This window comes from Erpetoichthys calabaricus, chromosome 7, assembly GCF_900747795.2.
Source record: "Erpetoichthys calabaricus chromosome 7, fErpCal1.3, whole genome shotgun sequence".
NCBI classification, from domain to species: Eukaryota; Metazoa; Chordata; class Cladistia; order Polypteriformes; family Polypteridae; genus Erpetoichthys; species Erpetoichthys calabaricus.
This window is the reverse complement of record NC_041400.2, coordinates 94346005-94370340: the sequence shown is the minus strand read 5'-3', so window position 1 is coordinate 94370340 and position 24336 is coordinate 94346005. Positions and strand designations below refer to the sequence as shown.

General features: G+C 37.4%; 1 protein-coding gene across 2 annotated transcripts in view; it reads left to right on the top strand.

The window, feature by feature from the left end:
• cxxc4 (CXXC finger 4) overlaps positions 1 to 24010 on the top strand; it is a 174707-nt gene extending 150697 nt beyond the window's left edge. For both annotated transcript variants that reach the window (XM_028805178.2, XM_051929960.1), the window contains one exon: positions 22695 to 24010. In XM_028805178.2, coding sequence (XP_028661011.1) covers positions 22695 to 22739 — 45 coding nt within the window. In that variant the 3' untranslated portion in view covers positions 22740 to 24010. The remainder of the gene's footprint in view (positions 1 to 22694) is intronic.
• Positions 24011 to 24336: the final 326 nt, after the last annotated feature.

Sequence of the window (24336 nt, the reverse complement as noted above, 5' to 3'; positions counted from 1 at the left end):
TACAACTCAGGTCAGTAACAGCGCATATCCTAATGGCCACTCTTCATACACTATGGATCTTTACCAGGAGTTGTCTTCATTCTCCACTACCCCATATTACCCCCAAACATTGCAAGTTTAGCTCTTCAATGTGACAAATAAAATGAAATTTATTTTGATATAAAAGTCTTCCACTGCTGGTGCATAGCAGCAAACAATGAACTAATTTGGTATCCCTCCTGCGGAGGGGGAGCAATGTAATGCTTTTAAATGCAGTAGGAAATTCCAAACCAACCTCTGCTTCTTCTTTCTTCCCTCAGAAATATTCCCTTCCTTCAATTTCTTTATGTTAAACTTATAGGAACATCTAAATCTGTTCCTCAGAGAGTCGCAGTCAGGGCGGCTTTTGTAACGGTTCTTACGGATGACGCTGCATTTGTGACCCGCTGGGCTGACTACTTTGAGCAGTTGTTCAAAGCTGATCCTCCGGCTAGGATGTTGGATATCTCTGGGTTCACAGTTCTTGAGGCTGATCCTCCAATTAGCTGTGAACCACCCAGTCTCACTGAGAGTGCACAGGTAGTGAACCAGCTGAGGGGGTGAAAGGCTGCAGGGATTTTTGGTATCCAGGGTGAACTTCTCCAGGCTGGTGGTAAGGCTGTCCTCCTGGCATTGCAAGCAATCTTTGCTTCCATTTAGGAGACTGACATCATCCCATTGACTGGAAAACGTGACTTGTTGTCCCAATCTGGAAAGGGAAGGGTGATCGCCTGGATTGCAGCAACTACATGGGGATAACACTGTTCTCTATGCCGGGTAAGGTCCTTGCTAGGGTCGTCCTCAATAGGATCCGTGATCGCTTGCTCACCTACCAGCGACCGGAACAGTCTGGTTTTACGTCTAAGAAGTCTACCATCGACCGCATCCTGGCACTGAGGGTTCTCAAGAAGAGCAAATATCGACAGTTTCTTTGCAGCCTTTGTCGATTTTCACAAAGCGTTCGACTGACTTGATCGAGCTGCCCTGTGGGACATCCAGAGGGATTGCGGGATCTCCTCAAGGTTGCTGGATATCTTGGCCGGCCTGTACACTGGTACAGTGAGTGCTGTGCAGAGTGTAGGCAGAACCTCTGCGTTTTTCCCAGTTGATTCTGGGGTTCGTCAGGGGTGTGTTCTTGCTCCTACTCTGTTCAATGCTTGTATGGATTGGGTGTTGGGCAAGGTCATGGGGTCCAGCAGCTGTGGGGCATCTGTTGGTGAAGAAAAATTCACTGATCTTGACTTTGCTGACGATGCTGTGATCTTCGCGGAGTCAATGGAGGCTCTGATCGGGGCGCTAGAGAGACTGAATGAGGAGTCTGAGTGTCTAGGCTTGCGAGTGTCCTGGATAAAAACCAAGATCCAGGCACAGCCATCAGCAGTGTGTCTGTTTGCGGAGAGAGTGTCGACCTTGTCGAGAGGTTTACTTATCTTGGCAGTGACATTCATGTCTCTGGTGACTCTTCCTATGAAGTCAGTAGATGGATTGGGAGAGCATTGGGGGGTCATGAGGTCGCTGCAAAGGGGTGTGTGGTGCTCCTGATATCTATGCAAAAGGATGAAGGTCCAAGTCTTTAGAGTCCTGGTGCTTCCTGTCTTCCTATATGGTTGTGAGACATGGACGCTATCCAGTGACCTGAGACAAAGACTGGACTCCTTTGGCACTGTGTCCCTCCGGAAAATCCTTGGGTACCGTTGGTTTGACTTTGTGTTGAATGAGCGGTTGCTCATCGAGTCCCGCATGAGACACATTACCTGCATTGTGAGGGAGCGTCAGTTACGGCACTATGGCCATGTGGTTCGTTTCCCCAAGGGTGTATCCGGCTCGTAAGATCCTCATTGCTGGGGACCCGAGTGGCTGGACCAGGCCAAGGGGTTGCCCACGTAACACCTGGCTGCGGGAGGTAGAGGGTTATTTCCAGAGGGTGGAACTGGACCACGTGTCTGCCTGGGGGGTTGCAAACCAGGATCCCAAGTTGTTTTGTTGTGTAGTGGGTGCGGCAATACGCATACTAAATCAACAGAACATACATTTAACTGGGGCAATATACAAGTAAAATTTAAGGCCAGTACTAAAAGTTCCAGAGAGCTGGCCGAATCTTGGCTATCAAATGAGAACGCCATCAACAGACACTTGGACATAAATCCAGCATATGCAAACTTAAGAAGAACATGTTCATAATAAATAAACTGTACACCCAATATGCCCCCCCCCCTGATCACACTGACTTAGCCACCTACCCCACCCCCTCCACGTAATTTTTTTTATCCTACATATGTATGTATGTATGTATGTATGTATATATTCATAGTTTTCATACTCTTTCTCTGTACATTTAGCATTCGCTTGCTCAGAGATTAATGCGCTTGCTGCTTCTCGAGCAGCTCTCCTTTTCTCCACCCTAGCGGCCCTTTTCGCATTTAAACTGATCAAAAGTGAACACAGCGACAAGGCACAAGTGGTAAACCTGCATAATCAAAGACTCTCCCAGGTGGAAATTTCAATGTAGACAGATTTTCCAGATATGCTTTTCAATCGCTTCTGCAGAAACACAAACAAACAGGCAAGTGTGAGGATCGAAAATGGAGTAGTTGACCACAGAAACTGAGGGCAGAAAATGAGAAATAGGTTCATTTTATTTCTCTTTCAAATAAGAAGATATTCAGCACCACTATCAGTGCAAAACTGGCAGAAATCACTGGAACCCAGCTATAGTCCAGAGTACTCTTATCATAAATGATCCTCATGGTAGAGTTGGGATAAACAAACTATTCTGTGGAGGTGAAAATAAAGCCAAATGACTAACCTATGCAAAATACAAAAGACTGTGGTTCAGAAAAATGGCCGCAAGTGCTTCGGAATGATGAGTAAAAGTTTTGGCTCTAACAGAAGGCAGGTTATCCTTTATAGCATTAAAGAGTAGTACATGGATGAATGTCTACAGGCTACATTGAAGCAGTGAAGGTTACTTGTAGGTTTAGGGCTACATTTCTGGAAATGGAATTCATTATTGGATTTAAATTGATGGCCACCTTATTGTTGGCATCTAAACAGTCTCAGCTACATTTGTTAGTATGACAGTGACTGCAAACTCTCATCCAAAATCATAAAAAAAACTATTTGCAGTGAAAAGAACACCAGGGAATCCTGAAACAGATGGCATGGCTTCCGCAAACCCCTGTTCTCTACATCATTGAGCCAGTCTGCGATTACTTGTGAACACAGAACCAAGTAAGACAGCCAAAGTCTACAGTGGAATTGTGGCAAGCTCTTCAAAAACCTACCAAGTGAGAACATATAGGAACTATATTCAGGTAGACCTAAAAGAATTTCTACTCTTTTAAAGAAACACTTTGTCAACATAAGATGTTTATTTAATTTCTGTGTTTATTTTTGTACTTTATAAGACATTTAGAATCAGAATATCTTTATCGTCATTGTAATAAATACAACGAAACTAGGTGCAGTCCCTGCGGTGTCAAAATATAAATAAATATAATTAAAAAAGGATAAGAAAGGATAAGAAGAAATAAGGTAGAACACAAATAATCAACATAAGACCTTAATTGCATATGAACACTATTGCACAAGATGTCATCTATTGCACTGCTGCATTGGAGGTGATTAGGTGGCATTCAGTGCCCTAATAGCAACAGGTAGAAACTGTTATTTAGTCTATTAGTCCTTGTTTTCATTCTCCTATATCTTTTGCCTGATGGCAACAGTTGTAACATGTCATGAGTGGGGTGTGAGGAGTCTTTTAAGATATTTTCTGTTTTTCTGAGGCAGTGAGAGCTGTACAGTTCATCCAGAGAGGGTTAGGAGCAGCCGATGATCTACTGGGCAGTCTTTACGATCCGCTGAAGTGTTTTCCTGATGTAGACTCCCAGGAAGCGGAAGTCTAACACATTCTCCACATAGTCCCCTCTGATGTAGAGTGGTTTGATGTTGTGCAACTGGAAAACCACACGTAGAGGCAGTAGCACAGGATACTCTCAATAGTGCAGCAATAGAAGGACACCAGCAGTTTTTGGGGGATGTTATTTTTCCTGAGGACTCTCAGGAAATAAAGTCTCTGCTGAGCCTTCTTCACCAGCTCAGCTGTGTTCACACTCCAGGACAGCTCTTCCACGATGTGGACTCCCAGGAAGCAGAAGTCTAACACATTCTCCACATAGTCCCCTCTGATGTAGAGTGGCTTGATGTCTGTTTTCTTTTTCCTGAAGTCCACAACAAGCTCCTTGGTCTTAATTGTGTTCAGGAGCAGGTTGTTGTCAGTGCACCCTGCTGTCAGCCGCTTCACTTCGTCCCTGTAGGCGGATTCATCCTCCTCAGAGATGAGCCCCACCACAGTGGTGTTGTCTGCAAATTTGATGATGGTTTTGCTGTGGTGGACGGGGTTGAAGTCATCTGTGTACAGCATGAAGAGCAGGGGGCTCAGCACACAGCCCTGAGGAGAGCCGGTGCTAGTTCCATCTCAAAGCGAGCAAAGAAGTGGTTCAGCTCCTCTGCCATTGAGGCGTCACCTTCAGCAGTTCCATGGCTGGTCCTGTAGTTAGGAAGTGATGGACTCCCTGCCAAACCTGCCTGCTGTTATTACTGTCCAGGTGTTCTTCAATCCTTCTCATTTAGTCCCTCTTAGCCTTTCTGATGCCTCTCTTCAGGTTGGATCGTGTCGTGGCATAGAGAGCCTTGTCACTACACCTGGTGTTCCTTTCCTTTAGCATTTATTTTCATTTTCCTTTTCCATTCCCCTAAGCATTTATTGATTAATAAAAACTATTTACAGGATTATTTTTGAAAACATTTCTGCATTACAGTATTTTACTAAACAAGTATTTTACATCTTGTATAATACTGTATTGCCATTGCCACATTTTTGATCTTAATTGTCTTGTTACAATAATTTAGATCCTGTCTGCTGCGTATAGTTAGATTTTTTTGATATTTTAATGTGCTTTTATTTACCAGCACAGTTCACCCATTTACATTTTTTGACATTTTAATAAGTGATTTCTGAGCCTTTGCTGTCTCTCCCTTGTCTTTTCCCTGCTGCTACCTTTTCAAGAGCACTATGTTTAATGTGTCTATGTTTTTGTTTTCATTTCAATTTAAAACTATTGTATAGTTTATTATTTCAACATTTAAACTTTGCCTGTTGTTAGCCTTCTCTGCCCTACACTCCCTAGTTCAAAGATTCCTTAACAGACGTATACAGTTAAGTCTATAAGTATTTGGATAGTGACAGAGTTTACATAATTTTGACTCTATACACCACCACAATGGATTTGAAATTAAGCAATCATTATGTGATTAAAGTGTAGATTTTCAGCTTTAATTTAAGGGGTTTACCAAAAATGCCATATGAATGACACTCATTGACACCCATTTCCAGTGGCTCAAAAGTATAAGGACATTTGACTGACAGCTGTTCCATAGCCAGGTGGGAGCAGTTCCCTTATTATTTCATTAACTATTAAGCAGGTAAAAGGTCTGGAATTGATTCCAAGTGTGAAATTTGCATTTGAAAACTGTCACTCTGAACTCTCAATATGAAGTCCAAAGAATGGTCCATGCAAGTAAAAACAGTCCAGCATTAGGCTGAGAAAACAAAGCATGCCCTTTAGAGAGACAGCAGAAACACAAGGAGTGATCAAATGAGCCATTTGGTACATTCTTAAAAAGTTGGAAAACACTGAATGAAATCAGCAATTGCGGAAAGTATGGAAAACCACAGAAGACAACTGTTCTGGATGATTGCAGAGTTGTGTCCTTGCTGAAGAAGAACCTATTTCACAACATTAAGTCAAGCCAAGAATATTCTCCAGGATGTAGACCTATCATTGCCAAAGTCTACAATCAAGAGATGTCTTCATGAAAGTCAAGACAGAGGGTTTACCACAAGGTGCAATCCACTGGTAAACCTTAAGCATAAGAAGGTCAGGTTAGACTTTGCCAGAAAACATTTTTTAAAATTCTGTCCAGTTCTAGAACAGTTTTGTTTTGAAAACAGAAATGAACATCAATATATATCAGAATGTTGGAAAGAGACGAGTATGGAGAAGAGAAGAAGTGACTCATGATCTGATGAATACCCCATCATCTGTAAAAAGTGGTGGAGGCAGTTTTATGGCATTATCATGCATGGGTGCAAATGGAAGTCAGTCACTAGTGTTTATTGATAATATGACTGCCTGCAGAAGTAGCAGGATTAATTCTGAACTGTATAGGGTTATACTATCTGCTCGGATTCAACCAAATGCTGCAGAACTAATAGGACAATGCTTCACAGTACAGATGGACAATGAGACGAAACATATTACAAAAACAAAACAAGTGCTTTTCAAGGTAAAGAAGTAGAATATTCTTCTAGAGCCAAGTCAATCAACTGACATCAACCCAACTGGAATTGAATTTCACTTACTATAGATAACACTGATGGCAGAGAATCCAATAAACAAACAGCAACTGAAGACAGCTGCAGTAAAGGACTGCCAAAGTATCACTAGAGTGGCAACCTGGCACATGGAGATGGCCATGGGTTCCAGACTTCAGGCAGTCATTGACTGTAAAGGATTTTCAATCAAACATTGAAAATGATCATTATACTTATGATTATGTTATTTTGTCCAGATACTATTGAGCCATTGGAAATGGGTGGGCTATGAAGAAAAATGTCTGTCATTCCTAAATGGCTCATACAATATTTTTGGTAAACCCCTTAAATTAAAGCTAAAAGTCTACACTTCAATCACATAATGATTGCTTAATTCCAAATCCATTGTGGTGGTATACAGAGCCAAAATGATCAAATTGTGTCACTGTCCAAATACTTGTAGACCTAACTGTACATCTGTGCACCACTGGGTCAATACATCCTGCTCAAGCAGCAGAAGTACAGTCTCATTTTTTTCTCCAGTACACCATAATCTTATCCTTATTTACTCTTAATCATGTTGTGGGCCACCCATTGAACCTTAATTAGGTTCAAATATCCAAGAACATATTCAGCACCTCAAAGCACACTGCTATTAGTACTGCTGTTATTTTTTTATTAAGCTTTCACAATCTGTTATGCAGATCTTTATCATTGTTATTTGTGATATGGACACTGACAAGAGCTTCACCCCAATGTGGATGAACTTGTCAACATGCTTATGGCCATCAGTATAGCTAGACCTTGATTTTGTGTAGAATTAAATTATGAAGCTCAGTGTGATATAGATATAAGCAAACTACACATTGACTGGACCTAACCGACATAGGTTGCATGAATGGTTGACCAAAAAAAAAAAAAGATGGCAGGAAGATGGTGGAGAAAGTTGGGAAATATATATTCCTTGTTTCTTGTCCAGTATTGTCTCCTATCATGAGTCTAGTGTTGCCAGATTAGGCTCTCAAAACCTGCCACCCAGAGTTGGGTTAAGCAAACTTGTAATTGTCAAGTTATTTTATGTTATTCTGAGTATCTTTCTGAAATGATTGTTTAAACCTATACTCCAAAGTCTGTTTTGGTAGGAAAATTAATTAATTTATCATAACTGATACTTACTGTGCTGGAATCCTTGTATATTCAAATAACTAGGGAACTGAATATAGAATCAATATTTATATATTGACATTTAAATCTGTTGCAATGTTACAATATGGTACTAACAGCAAAACCTTCATAGCAACCGGACTGTAGAATGTCTTTTCAACTGTGTAATTTAAGTTACTTGTGTGTCTGAATCATGGCGTTATGAGCACATGGTCCCGTCCCAGGTGGGGAATGAACTGCAGTGGGTGCTAAGAATAGACCCAATCTTGGCTTCAATCTGTAACAAGTATTTTACATTAAAGTTTATTGCATTCTCAGTCTATAACAAGATAAACAAAAGTTGCATTCCACTGACAAAACTCAGTAAGCTGCTATGTCTTTAGTAGGAATATTAACATGTGACTGCTATGTTATTGCTTACACTGTTATGATAATGCTTACTTTTTCTTTCTAAAAGAAAGGGGTCTGAATTATCATATTGGCGATAAGGGATCTATATAGATTGATGTAATGCAAAAAATATATTTCCTGTAACATGTAAAATTAAAAAAGCAAATGTCCAGTTCTAAAATACTAAATAAAGATAAGAACAAATATTGTATTATTTTAATTCTGATTTTATTCAGAAACAGATTATGTATGTAATTATTGTACTGTGTTTGTATTATGAAAAAAAAAGAAGAATTCAGCCCAGGCAGGTGAAGAAGCCTACAGTCTCCATTTCTGCAGTATGTACTGTATATGTTAGATTTCATGTTCTTTGTTTCTTGTCCATGGAAGTTAAATTCCCCTGTTAATCAGTTTATCGTTGGGATTATATACCATTCAGGAAAATTCTACAATGATAGAATGAGAGTATCAATTAAATATGAAGATGTCTCTTCATGAGGGCCTCCACGGATAAGTGACATGGTTTTGTAATCCATGCTGTTTAACCATAACATATCAGATTTAAGCTTTACATCTTATTAACCCTAGTTCCAGTTTCATAACCAATACTAAATCAATACCTCTTCCAGTTACACCAGAGTCAATAAAAGAATTGCCCATGAATTGCCCCTAAGGACTTTGCTGCTGGAACTAATTGTTGTGACTCACGATGAGGTACAAGAGCGATGATCAATAAGTCTTCCTTTTTGCAATTTAATTTAGCATGCTTGTTTATTTAAAGCTTTTTACATTAATTTACTTACTAACTTTCATTAACATAATAAAACCCTAAGTCAGGCAATGCATTTCTTTGACAGTTCTCACTTTTCTAAATTGTAAAACATATTTTTATTGTTTCCTCCTAACTATAAACTAAGGCAAGAAAGCACTATATGTATGCAGGAGGAAGGTTTGGATTAATATTAGCATCTTTCTGAATAACTGTATAAACAACACTATCATGACTAGAACCAGGTTGTGTCCTCTACTTCTTCAGACAGACCACTTGTAACTTTTTTTTTTATTTTATCTATTGTCTGTATGGGAATTGTAAAGGATATTTCATCAATCTTTTTACATAGTGATTAACACTGCAACATTTGTTATGGCTCATCAAGCAACTTATATGAAGCAAAGTTTTTCAGACATTTGCAAAACTGTTGTTTTTGACTTTTAAGGCATATTTCATTTTGATCAACTCAAATGCCTGTATATTAAAAATGATAAGCAAAGGTCAAGCACAGAATACCTTCCAAACCAAAGAACACTTGAACAGCTCTCAAAGTCTAAGTCCATGGTTTTCAATCGACAGCCTATTAGTCACATCCAGCCCAACTGAGCACTTTGATGTAACTCATGGTCATTCCACGCAAATGCAGAATCAGCACAGGGTTCCCCGATAGGCAGTATGCAAGCTGTATAAAACTGTTGCCCAGCTGTTAACACTTAGACCAGCAAAAGCATTGGCTAAGCCTATTTACAACATGTATTTTAACATGTATTAACATTTCAACATGTATTAATTTTCAACATCTGTTTTTGTAGTAAATGATCACAGGGCAATTCTTGTTTCCATAAAAGCCACAGCTTGTGCTAAAAAGAATAAAGTTGTTATCAAAAACAGTTCATTTTTGGCTGCACCAACCAGTTTGTCATTATTTTATTGGACCATACAACTGCTAAGCCAAACTGTTTGCTGTGACTCTCTCAGACTGTAAGTGTCTGCAAGATGGCTAATATAAATTTGCACTTTGAGACATACTGTAACAATCAACTATCAAAAAGTTGAGCTACTAAAACACCAAGGTTGAATTCTAGACTACTACATAAAAAAACTATACACCCTTTAATTTATGAGGTAACAAAACCAAATGTATTTAGAATTTAGACTTAAATCATAAACAACTACAGGTACTAGAGAAAAATATAATATATATAGAAAAATGTTAGAATAAACTAAAGAAAAATTGATTTATTTTCAACACTTCCACCAAACAAAGAAATAGTCTTTGTTTTTTTATGAAATAGGATTGATCTCACCCATCCAATGGAACCTTTTTAGCTTCATGAAGTGCTTTATTTTCTTTTTCTAACATCCAGTAAGCATAATCCATTAAGAAAATTATCTGGAAGATTCTCCGTTACACTTAGAATTCCACAACCACTTTGTAACGTTTAAGACCAGTCCCAACAGCTTAGTGTACAGGCCTGTTTCCCAAGATGGAGGATCTCCTGCTCCCCAGTGGCTTCTTCTTCTTCTTCTTCTTTTGTTTAATGGCAGTTGGCAAACCAACTTAACGTGCATTACCGCCACCTACTGGACTGGAGTGTGATGCAGAAAGGGGAACAAAAAAAAAACAACTTTGACTTGAAATACCTATATTTCAATTAAATGCTCTCAAATAACTTTATACTTTTTAACTAACTGAATATGGATCTATGAATCAGTTTACACTCATCTCTATACCTTAATAAATGATCTAACGTCAATTTACCCATTCCCAGAGATTTAAAATGTTGACCTTGTTGTAATGTATACTCTACACACCCTAATAATGTCTGCAATCACTGACCCAGCTCCATCCATCGCTGGAAAACATAAGAGCCTGGTAAGAAGGCTATCTGCTGCTATCCCTGCGCTAATGGTAATTCACTGCATTATCCACAAGTCATAATGTTGTGTGCTAAATGTGTTGGAAAAATGAAAGGCACTATTGATACCATGATGAGACTTGTCTTCCTTCAGACCCTGCTTGAGGAAATATCAGCAGAGTATAACAGAACAGACTGTTACTGTGTAACGATATGTGCTGGCTTAGCAAAGATTGCGTGTTGGAGAAAAGTGTGCAGACTATAAGAAACTCTCTTCATGTTTAGGGAGCCAGCAGAAGCAAAAAGGCCCATACCTTTCAGAATGACAACAAAAGAACTGCACACCTAAATCAGTTTTATTTGAAAGTGCAAGACATGAACCATACCCTTGTGGACTTATACAGTAGGAGGCCGTTGTAGATTTCTCCTTCAAGCTGACCCTGTTTGAAAGGTGATCTACAAGGAACAAAATTGCACTTTCCGCAAGTAAAGCAACATTGAGAGAAAATCAAAATGTTAGAGGATTCCCTGATACTTGTGTTAATAGAAGGACTGATAAAGAATTTCAGTGAATTCATCCTGTTTCTATGATAACCATTCTTTGTCAAAATCAGTTTTGTTTAAAGATATTAGTGTGAATGACTTATTAATAAACAGAGTAAATATTCAGACATAAAGTGCAGAATGATTGAAATGCACCTTCTCAAAATATTTTCCCCCATCTTTGTCTGTAAATCATTTTTCTCATTGACTAATAAGTAAAGTAAGATTTCTACAGTTAAACCTACCTAGTTAATTACACTTAATAATAATAATAATAATAATGCAATAATAAGGTAGCTGCAATAAAGACCTTTGTGCAATAATTACAGAACACTACGAGGCTGATGGACTCACCCTTGGCTTTATTTTGTAGCTTGTCACCAAAAGCCACCTTAAATACTATTCCTAACTTGGAAATCAAGGTTTCCTATGAACAAGTACTTTCTTGATGACAGAAGATGCTGCGGATTTGGAGCATTACCAACTGGTTTAATCAAGAAAACTCAGGAGACTAACATTCCACCTCAAAGAATGAACTGCTACAGAAATAAGGAGGCAATAGAGCCAACAAAACACAAGTTAAATGTGCATAACTACACAGTGAAAAAGGATATGAAAGGTAGAAAGATGTAGAAACACACAGGTGACACAAAGACCTTGGGTCATTGCAAGAGTAGAAAGGCAGAAGCCCAGGTACAAAAAGATACAACTTGCAGTCTATATAACTTATTCAGCCTTATACAATTTTTCAGTCTCCAAATCAGATTCTTGCTTGAAAGATACATGCAATTCTTCAAAACATCTGAAGGCAGGGTTAGATAAACAGTGTGAGCCCTAGGACTGGCTCAAAAACAGGAAACTAGTTTACTAGATTTAGCAGAGACTTTAATGTATCCAAAACAACAACATTCAATGTGCTCAAGGATGTTCAGAGAGGAAAAATGTCTAACAAGAGCTTGAAAAGTATATTGTCATTTTCTAAATTGCTTAATCCAGACCAGGGCCATGCTGGGGGCTGGAGACATCCCCAGCTAAGCATAGGGCGCAAGGTAGTAACAAACTCCGGAGACTGTACTGTGAACACACTCACACAACCCCACACACCAAAAACATGCTCTGGCCAATATAGTGTCACCAATTCACCTAACCTGCATATCCTTGGGCAGTGGGAGGAAACCAGAACACCCAAAAGAAATTAACACATTAAGACATGGGGAGAACATGTATACTCCACATAGGGAGGACCCGGGACACAATCCCTGGTCTCCTTACTGCAAGGCAGCAGCACTACCACTGTACAACCATATCGCACTTTGGAATTTTTAACATACTGTAGGTTAATTAAATATCGCCTCTCTCTCTTCATCATATACTGTACCACATGTTTAAAGTTGCTGTAAAGGTTTGAAGAAACTATCCACGGTCAGTAGGGCTGAACATTTTAGGCCTGATGCCAACACAAACACAAAAAAGAAGAGGGGAACTTAAATGATGTGTTTAAGTTATAAAATTTACCAAGAAAGTTCCCAATATTCAAAATATTTAAAAAAAATGATATTCAAAAATATATTAAAGGAATACAAAAAGAATTCATTACAAATGCAAAATCTAATGGTGATGGTTTACCCCGGATCTAATCCATGACCTAAATTTATTTTCTTGTTTGAGGATGGTTTTGTTGTTACTTAGTATTTATTGTTACTTAGTATTTTGTGATTTTGTTATTTCTATATTAGATGTTATTTGTGCTTGTAGGTGTAATGTATATACTGTATACAGTTACAGTCAAGTCCACCATGATGTCACTACTGAGGGACAGCCCCCCCAGTCTCTATATTATGAGTGGGGCCTGACGTTCTTCAGTATGTCATTGAGGGTTGTTGGATTAGGATAATTTTATGGTCTTCTTTGACATTTTGCCCTGTTTAATTGGATTCTGTTGTTGGATTAGGGACTCAATTTGTTTGCTTTAGGTTACCTTTTTGGCAAACCATCTTTGATTATTTTTTGCTCCTTTTCTGCTGGACATGACTGCTTTGTTCTCCATTTCTGATCATTTAGTACATTTATTAAATATTAAGGAGCTTTATTTTTATTGTCCTAAATACCAGAGGTTTATGGTCACCCTCTATGAATGTCTGATGGGTGTTTTGGAGTGAGGTTGAGACTGCTGATGATTTGCTACTTTATCTGCACTTAAAAGATTAGATTTTTTGTGAGAATATAAAGAAGTTAAATGTATTATAAATTATATACTACATTACTTAAAATACTTTGAAACCAAGAAAGAAAGAAAGAAAATAAGCTTCAACATATAATATTCAAGAGAAACTTGAGACGTGTTGTGTTTTTTATAATATGACTAGACAAAAAGCCCATTTCGACAACGTAAGATGAAACGGGCACGAGTTTGTGTCAGTAGTGTATGAAGAACAAATGATAAGTAAGAAATAAATAAGAAAGTGATGTAAGTAATGATAATTAACTAAGAGGTTTGGGATATGTATGACTTTATCACGGCAAAAAATACTGTACACTTAAAAAAGACATGCTATCTATGACAACGTTTTTTGTTTGTATACTGGAGGCCTGTCAGTATGCAACTAAAGTTGTAAAATCTCTCTGTAGACTACATTTTTTGTGAAGACACTCTCACTGTTTGGTAGTAATTTCCCTTGATGTGGCCCATCTTTAACTTGCACCTTCACATCACTCGCCCGCTGAAAGTACCTTAATAATAATATGTTCTTACGTATTATTTTTAGTGTGAGGGTTGGCTATGATCGGGGCTAATAGCCTACGCCTGGGCGGAAGGATTTGGAATTTCAGAATAATAATTCCGAAATGCTTAGGCTGAATCCGCCGCCTGCCGCGATGAAGCAAATTTTCTCTTTAGAGGCATTTGTATAAGTTGGAAGTGAGACGAACTTTGAAATGTTTAAGTCATGAATGTACCTGTTGAAGACAGTTGTATAATGCGTAGGCTAAATCCGCCGCCTGCCGCGATGTTGGGGTTGGATGCGCAGAAGGCGACTGCGCATTCGGCTTCGGACGGACGTTCGTCGGATGAAGCAAATTTTCTCTTTGGAGGCATTTGTATAAGTTGGAAGTGACACGAACTTTGAAATGTTTAAGTCATGAATGTACCTGTTGAAGACAGTTGTATAATGCGTAGGCTAAATCCGCCGCCTGCCGCGATGTTGGGATTGGATTTCGGTCTCGTAAGGTTTTTTCGGGCAGCGGTGCAGAAGGCGACTGCGCATTCGGCTTCAGACTGACGTCAGTGAGTGCGCAGACGGCGACTGTGCATTCGGCTTTGGACGGATGTGAGTGAGTGAGTGAGGAGGCAGGCGAATTATGTATTAAGATGTGTAATATCTGATTTAACCATTTAACACTAGAATCCCTGGAACCTATGAAAAAAGGTGCAAAGGAATTTAAGGTGGTCTGGCATTATGACTTTTTTTCATAGGCTTCAGGGATTCTAGCATTAAGAGAGTCTGGAAGCTTCTGATACCGTTTAGAATTTAAACCAGGGTAGGGCACTTACACTGGGCATGCAGATACATTTGATACGTTGACAGTGCTTAAACTAACTGTACTTGAGGGAACAGTTTTGAAACCATAAAAATAAACATGCTAGTTTCATCCTTCTGTGGTTTTCCTGCAGTGGACTAACACCCCATCTAGGGTTTGTTACTGCTTTGCATTGATGCTACCAGGATTTTTTGATTTTTCTGTTATTTAATATGCTTTGCTAATCCCCAAGGTTAAATTGTCTTTTCACATGACCTTTGAGGTAGGCTCTGTCCCACAGTGTTAGGGTTGGATGCTATACCAGTACTGAAAAAGTGGCAAACATTTTGGTACTGGAAGTAAATGGTAGTTTCACGCACCTCACATTCAGTTGTTTCTAAGTACAATTGGAACTCCAAGGGGTATCATTGTCTGTTTTATTTTAATATTCAACACCAAGTTGCCCAAACCACTCTTCAAACATATACAGTATATCTATAAATGAGCTGAATAGTCCAAAGAGGAGAGGGGGATCCTCTTACCAATTTACAGAATGCAGTATGCGATTGTGTGACAAAGCAGAGAGGTGTGCATGAGTGCAGGCTGGAAAAATAAAAAAGGTACTAACTTACTTAGCAGTTTGTGGTGAAGGCATAAAAGTAGCACATAGCATTCACAGCCACTGCTTGCTTTTTCCAGTCTTGATAAACCACTTAAGAAAAGTCTTGTCTTTTTGGGATATTTACAGTTGTTAGGATTGTAGCAGTGTCTCATCTTTTTTTTTCTTTTTTTCTGATGTTCTTAGTATTTTTTTATTTTCAGCTTGTACTGTTGCCTTGTTTAAATTTTGCTTTGTGTTTGTGTTTTGCTTTTGGCATTGGCACTTTAGAAATGGCTCTTTTAGGTGGCAACATCACCTCAAAGTACTAAAAAGGATGTCTGTTTTCACTGCCTAATTCCTTATTGATTTTATTATTAGTTTTCTTAGGTACTGTGCTAACAGCTTCCTGCTCTTTACCACTTCTTCAATTTAAGTTTTTTTCATTTTTTTTTAAGAACTTTATAATTTTGGCTTTACATGCTTAGATTTTGTTTCTGTTTCTCCCTTTTCAGTTTTAGACTATTGGATTATTTTTCAATATTTGAAATTTTTAGTTTGAGTTTTGTTTGTCTACTGGTTAATATTATAGTGATTCTTTTGGATTTGCACCTTGACTTTGAGATAATATGGTTAAAATCTTTGAATTATATATTTTCTGATTTTGATCAATTGTTCTGTACTTTTAATTTTGCATCTCATCTTGGGTTTAAATGATTAAGGGTTACTTTCACGTATAGTCTGTTTTGCTATTCTCAGTCTGTTTGCCCTTCTCTGTTGTTTATTTGGTTATTTATAGGAGTTTCTATTTACTTAAATTTGTTTTACAAATGTTCTTTGGGTGGTGTACATGCCTCCATTTTTTATATTTTGTTTGACTGTTTTCCTAGTTTGGTTATTCTTCGAAATAAATACTCAATACCACTAAAACAGTGCAAATGGTTATCGACTTTCACAAGCAGCAGTTACAACCCTTCCCTCTGGAAATTGATTATTATATTATCAATATGGTGGAATCCTTCAAATTTGTGGCCAGATCTATCACAAACACTCTCAGCTGGGATATTAACATCATATCCGTCACTAAGAAGGCTCAGCAGCAGATTTGTTTTTTATACCAGCTAAAGAAGTTACATATCTTTGAGGCCATCCTAGTACAAGTCTACAAAGCCATAATTGAAAGTGTAGTCACATTCTCCATTGTTGCCTGGTTTGGTTCAGCAACTGCTCCAAAAATAAATTACAGTGTGTTGTGAGGTCTGCTGAGAGAATAATTGGCTGTGCTCTACCAGCTGTTGCAGACCTTGTATGCATCTAGCATCATAAATCATGTCAAAAGGATCACCACTGACTAATTTCACCCAGGTCACCACTTATTTAAAAAAACTCCCGTCTGGTAAATGCTTTAGATCAATTAAAACTAAAACTAATAGACAGTTCAACAGTTTTTTTCCCAGAGCCATAACCATCAATAACCAGTAATATAGCCTGTTTTCCTTGCTTATTTGTGTGTTCTTTCATATACGAAGGTATGAATGTGTGTGTGTTTGTATGTATATGTATGTGAACATACACAATAAACACATACACACTTTCATATGTGCATTATTTACACATCTCCTTTATAACATCAGTATTCAGCAACTGTTTATAATGTATTTTAACTTATATTATTTGTATGTGATGTTGTTTTCTGTTATAAGCAGCTCCAAAGCTACTAAGCAAAATTTTTGCACATTAAGTACTAGCTTATAAAAGTGGCTTTGACTGTGTTTCTTTCAACTAATAAATTAATTAAGTGGCTTTGTAAGCATTTTATTTTTAAGGTTTAGGCCTTTCCGCTTCAGGTTTAAATCATAAAAATACTAAACAGAACTTATTGCTTTTCGCAGATGAAAATTCAGACTTCAGAGAGCACTGTCTTTGTGGAGTTTGAATTTTCTCACCATGTTTCCCTTATATCTAGTTACTTTTCTCCAATTTCTAAATTGGCTGGCTCCACATTTTCCTCTTTTTAATACATATGGGGTGTAATGGCAGAGTGTTATATTTCATTTACAGTAGCATGTAACAGAAATGCTCGCTATTGTAAATTAAAACACACAATACATTATGAAAATGTACATACACATTGGCTAGTGGCATTGCTGCCTTACAGATCCACCATCCTGTGTTTGAATTATCTGTCTGGTCTTTATCTGCTTTTGAGTTTGCATGTTCTTCCCCACAGATGCTTGAGTTTTCTTTCCACATCCCCAAAGATATGCATGTTGAGTTAATTGGAGATTCTAAATTGAGAGTGTGAGTGAGTGTGGGAGTTTGTGTGTGTGGTCTGCCACCTTGTCTAAGTCTGATAAGCCCTAGCCCTAGCTGACTCTGAACTGGATTATACAGATTTGACAATTTATTTATGGATGTATGTATTATAAGTAATGGCTTGTTGGTTCCCATCTTCCAAACTATGCTAATTTGAATGATTTTTTTTTAAGTTAAATCTGACTCATTGATCATTACTGTTGTTTTATCAAAAGAGAGCTGTGTCAGTGCATATGGATGTTAGCTTTTGTGGTTAAGTATACCTTGCAATGGAAAGGAAACCTTCTTTCTTCTTGATGTTGCTGGGATAGGTTTTTGTCCCTTACAAAGTGAAACCAGACAGTGGATATGTGGATTAAAAAAAAAGTTGAAATACTGTTAGATAGATAGATAGATAGATAGATAGATAGATAGATAGATAGATAGATAGATAGATAGATAGATAGATAGATAGATAGATACTTTATTAATCCCAAGGGGAAATTCACATACTCCAGCAGCAGCATACTGATACAAAAAAAACAATATTAAATTAAAGAGTAATAAAAATGTACGTAAAAACGGACAATAACTTTGAATAATGTTAACGTTTACCCCCCGTTTGGAATTGAAGAGTCGCATAGTTTGGGGGAGGAACGATCTCCTCAGTCTGTCAGTGGAGCAGGACATTGACAGCAGTCTGTCGCTGAAGCTGCTCCTCTGTCTGGAGATGACACTGTTCAGTGGATGCAGTGGATTCTCCATAATTGATAGGAGCCTGCTGAGCGCCCATCGCTCTGCCACGGATGTCAAACTGTCCAGCTCCATGCCTACATTAGAGCTTGCCTTCCTCACCAGTTTATCCAGGCGTGAGGCGTCCTTCTTCTTTATGCTGCCTCCCCAGCACACTACTGCGTAGAAGAGGGCATTCGCCACAACCGTCTGATAGAACATCTGCAGCATCTTATTGCAGATGTTGAAGGACACCAGTCTTCTAAGGAAGTATAGCCAGCCCTGTCCTCTCTTGCACAGAGAATCAGTATTGGCAGTCCAGTCCAATTTATCATCCAGCTGCACTCCCAGGTATTTATAGGTCTGTACCCTCTGCACACAGTCACCTCTGATGATCACGGGGTCCAGGAGGGGCCTGGGCCTCCTAAAATCCACCACCAGCTCCTTGGTTTTGCTGGTGTTCAGGTGTAAGTGGTTTGAGTCGCACCATTTAACAAAGTCCTTGATGAGGTTCCTATACTCCTCCTCCTGCCCACTCCTGATCATTTGAAATTGTAAGAACAGCATCAATTATGTACACAAAAACAAAAGGGGTACAGGTGTTCCCGACATCAGTTGCATCAGGCACAAGGTAGTAAATAACCCTGAACAGAGCAGCAGTCTATTGTAGGGTACACTTAGTGTGCTCACCTGAAGCTAGCATCCTTTTGCTGCCTTTGGAAATACAATGCTGGAGAGACAGACTTAAAGCTGAATGCTCTCCATTGGGACAAGCGAGACCCTATGGATAACTGAAATAAACTGCAAATGCCTTTGTGAACATTTAGTTTAATTTAAAGATGTGTGCATTACTAAGAAAGATGTTTCTTTATAGTTCTTAATTTGCCTAATGTTTGATAGAGGTTAGCATTGCCTTGTTCTACTGAGATTGTCACTAATTTTACTTATCTAGCATCATACTGAATGTATATTGCATTTATCAACCATATACTGTATGATCATCACTTAAACTGTTCAATGACAATAACAAGAAACCTGACATCTGTAAAGCATTTTTACAGAACATTAAAAATGATTGTGACACATCTAGATCCACTCTTCTTCCACACTGTCTGTGAGAATGCAGTCTTTGTCTCTCATCTCTAAAATCTCTTAACCTTTTTAACATGTTCACACACAAATAAACATTATAGTATCATGATTGTCTCAGATGCACATTGATCTAGTTAAGGGTCATCATGTATTGGAGCCTATCCTGGCAATGCTGAGATCAAGATGAGAATCTTTTCCAGATGGAGTGGTAAGCCCACTCACACACACAAACACACACAGAGGCATATTTACTTAACCTAATTCATGTCTTGGGAATTTTAATAACCAGAGTAGCAGAAGTGAAACCCATGTAAACACATAGACAATGTGAAAACTTCACCCAGACATCAGTCAGACACAGAAGTGCAAGTCAGAGGTCTGGATCTTTAAGAGAGCAATGGTAACTACTGCACCATCTTTGTGCCTTGGACACAAACATTGTGATCTAGAATTAAAGCAGCAGCTGTTAACTTGTAATGGAACTCAGCTTTGAACACAGTTGGTTAAAAGCTGAAGGTTAGTTGGGAATCACCTTATACATTTCCTGCTTTAAAAACTTTAAAACACAATTTATGTGGCATGTTTATTATAGGCTATGAAACATTATATTCATCTGACCAAAAAAAATCACACTGTTTTGCAAAACGTATTGTGTTATTTCACAAATACATTGGTTTTATGGTGGAAATATCATGTGCGCACAATTTGTCTTCAAAGACAGATGTAAAAGGCATTAAGCACATATGTAGTAGACAATTTAAAGGCTAAAATCAGAACTGGAAAGCAGTCCATTAGAGAGCACAAAGAGAATATGCAAAATATGCACAGTGACTTGGCTAGAATTTGAATATAGGCAGAAATTTAAGGCAGCAGGACCAACCATTGCACAAACCACACTTCAGTGTGCAGTCAATTTTCTTTTTTATTCTTGTAGTTATATTTAAAAACACTAACACATCACATACATTTTTTTTATTTTGCAACAGTCTTAGTTATGATCATTAATGTTAGACTGAGGTTTTAAATCATTTAAAAGTGGTGTAAAACAGTGTAGTAAGGAGTAGACAGTCTTGAATAAAAATATACACGTTTGAACAAAAAACAAACATTACCTTGTAGGCTCTAAAACAGAGAAATGGTAAGCTGCTGTGTTTTTGATTGGGAGCTGGTTAGTTGGTTGGTTGGTTGGCTGGTAGTGGGTTTGGTGGGTGGAGTTCTTGTTGCCTACTGTCTCTACATGTTTTATATGATTATTGATTGTTGTTTATGCTTTTTGAACTTGAATTAAAAAAAAAACACACACATTCTTGCCATCAAGTGGCAAAAGCTGATTTGTTTCATTACATACTGGATCTGCAAAAATCTGATTTACAAGAAACTGCATGCTTGTTTTGCATGTGCCATGTTCCAAAACTGTTATTTTCAGACAATGCTAAAAGTTGTAGGTAACTAAACACATACATCTATTAAGTGGTTCGAAGTCCTGTGTTGAATTAAGAAAATTTGAGTCATTTTTGTTAATTAGGGATTTCCCTGTGGGAAACAAAATGTATGTATACAAGGATGATCATTAAGAGGAGCTGAACCTGTTCCTGAATTATCTGTCTCTGATAAGCTCTGGCAAAACATAAAACTATAATCTGATAGCTGATATTATTGTTTGATGCTTCCAAATTGGTCTGCTATGGGTCATTATGAATATGTGTGTCCATGAGCTCTGCAATGAGCTGGTGACCCACTCAGAAGTTTTCCCCAACTTTGTGCCGTATGTGGCTGGTGTAGTGAGAAAAACAGAACCTTGTAAAAATCAGAGCTCTGTTACTTTGAGAGTATTTCGTGTGATTTTTATTTTCCTCCATTATAGCTATACTGGCTTTTCCTCTTGAAATGAGCAAAGCAAGTACCTAATATGAATGGATTGCTATTAGCGTACACAGAATTTGTGTGTTCACAGTTTACTTTATTCTTAATGCCTAAGTATATTTCTATATAAATAAATTTATGAATTTATCAAAATGTGTAAATTTACATGAACATATGAATTTATTAAAACATGTAATTACGTTAAGAACTTACTTTATGCTGGCAGGATGCCCCATCCCTTGACACAGTTCACATTTTATCAATGATTTGGTTCTGTGTTATGTTGGTTTTACTGCTACACAAGGTGATACTTAACGGTTCTAAGTGTTCCCATAAGACAGAAATACGATGAATGGTGCCACCAAAAGATATTCATACGTGTCATGGGGTCCAGGGAAGAATCAGACCTGCAAGGTTCACCGGTATATTACTAAGCATAGTTATTCATGGACATTTATACCAATCAACCCACACAAAGCAAGAAAGTAAAACTAGCTAAGTGAGAAAAAAAATGTCTGGGAAACAAAACATTTTTATACATTTCTTTTTCAGTATTGGCCACAATATCCTTGTTGACTCTCTTTCTACTTGCCCCTAAAAGAGAAAACACAAACACAGACAATGTTACTGGTTGCTATTAGATAATACATTTCTAAAATAACGCAGTACATTTGATAAAATAATGCAAGCATAATTATGAATAGGAATCCAAATCTAATTGAGAGTACTCAATACATCATCTCGTAGACACGTCTCATTAAAGAGTTTCATGCAACATTCAGGGGTCTCTTTTAAGTGTTACAACTGGGATGGGTCTAGTCATGGAAGGTTGTGTTTTGGCTGGGGAGATTAGAGATATAGTAATGAAACTTGTCATTTGAGATTTTGTCTTCCTTTATGTCACCATGATATGTTTCTCCATCATAGAGCCCCACTGAACATTCTACACTCACCTTGCACATCATTCATACGAAGGTCTTGTTATGTCAATGTAACGAGTGACGTTTTGTCAAAAAATTCTTTCCTCATCTCAGCCTCAATCAAAATAGCTGCTAAAAATCTAAGAAATAAAACAGTAAATTATGTAATAAAAACAAACAGCACTGGAAATGTAAACTTATTCCTTCAAAAATATCAATACTTTCTTTCCTATATCAATTCCTATTTTTACTTAACAAGAAGATTTGCAATGAATATACTGTACACAATCATAGTAGATCAAAAGTTGTGTTTCTCCAGATTTCTTCATATCTAGCCATAGGCCCATCATTACATATTTATGTTCTGTGTGTTTATGTATTATTGTTTATAATATAATCATTTCTGAGGCCGTGAAATGCATTGTTTGAAAGTAATGGCAGGAATGTCTCCAAAACCAACATATAGTAACACTGTTGAAATATTTTTTGTGACATTGCACAATTTCAGCTCTTATATACTCGCCTATTAAATGCTTCCCCCTTTCTTTTTTTGTAGAGAACACCTGTCACCGGTGGAGAAGCTTTCAGATGGTTCTTTTAGATGATCAGCCTCCATATAATCAGGGAAACATGGCGCGCACCAGGTAACAAGTGAGCCTGTTGCAAAAGCATTTGTGGACTTGAAACTGGAGTTCAGCATTGAAGAAAACTAAACAGTGTGGAGGTGGTGCGACGGTGGTGAATTAACTCTGTAATTTCCTTTTCCTGTGTAATAATGTACCTTTTGACAGTATCATAATGTATACTTTTGGTGTCAATGAATGTGTTTCAGTGTTGTGACTGTACAAATAACAGTCATTCTTATGTAGCGGACTCAAAAGACAATCAAGAAGAAAGAGGCCACGAGGATAAATATCTGCATCAAACACAGTACACCTAGATTTTGAGCAATAATCTTTGGGTTGATTTTTTTTTTTCTCTCAGATTGTTCTTTTTTAATTTTTATTATTATTTTTTAAATTTTCTCTTTTCTTAGTTTTGTTTCTCTTAATACCGATTATGTGTTTGGCACTTACCTTAACATTAGTCCAAGGGTAGGGCTTTTTATGTGTTTTTTTTTCTCAACTATAAATTCAGAAATTATTTATAAGATGGTTATAAAAGGGAATCGAAATTTTGTAGTAATCTATTATTTGAAAGAACAGGGCAACACTGTCTTGGGTTTTACATTGCCAGGAAAAACCTGACTGTATGTTTCCATTTATTTTAAAGTTGCAGTCTGACAGAGAATATAAAATTCTATCTTTATGCTTTTAAAATTCAAGAGGCATTTATGGAAAGAATGAGAAATGTGGAGAAAATATTTGTCGTAATTAGATTTGCTGGTTAAAATGCTTATTTTATTAAATGGAAAATCTTAAATGATGGTTTGGGTAAATTCAGTATTTTAAATACCCAGGCCGACAACTGTCAAAAAGTATGTAGGTATAAAGGAATTCTTTCACTTAAAGATTTTGCAATTTAGTATTCTCATATGGTACCTTATGAATAAACTGACAGGTTATCCTGAAGAAAAGAGGATTCTATGTATCTTCCCACTGCAGAAGCAGCAAATGTGATCTGCATTAATGTGTTTAAGTGAAACAAAAGTACACATTCCAAACAAATTATTATTCAATAAGTTACTCATTGTCTTAAACCCTGTTGTTGCATGTATAAATATGTGTTCTGGTTTTAAAGACTAATAAGAATTTGTATATTGTTGTTGTGATGCTTTTATGTGTTAAATAAAAAAGACTCTAATGTTGATGTAAAGAAATAATGGCAATTTTTATTCTCACATGTAAAATTAAACACTGTTTATGAGCACCAGATTACTTCCTCTTGTTATTTTAGTAAGAATACCATGTACATTGAAGATGTTCTGAAAGAGAACCTGGTTTGCCATCTTCGTTACTTCAGCTAATCTTCCTTTTTCTTTTTGGAATATGGATGCTTGCCTGCTTATAAAATGTTTTGCGGTGGTTAGTACATCTTAAACTCTAGATGTATGAAAACAAATTATAGTCTGCTTATCTAAAATGTCATTTCTAATCAATATTTTCATCTATTAAAAAAGATTCATTTTAATAAAAATATACTTATATCCATTATATACACACTGAAGATATCAAAACAAGAGATACCTTAAAGCTACC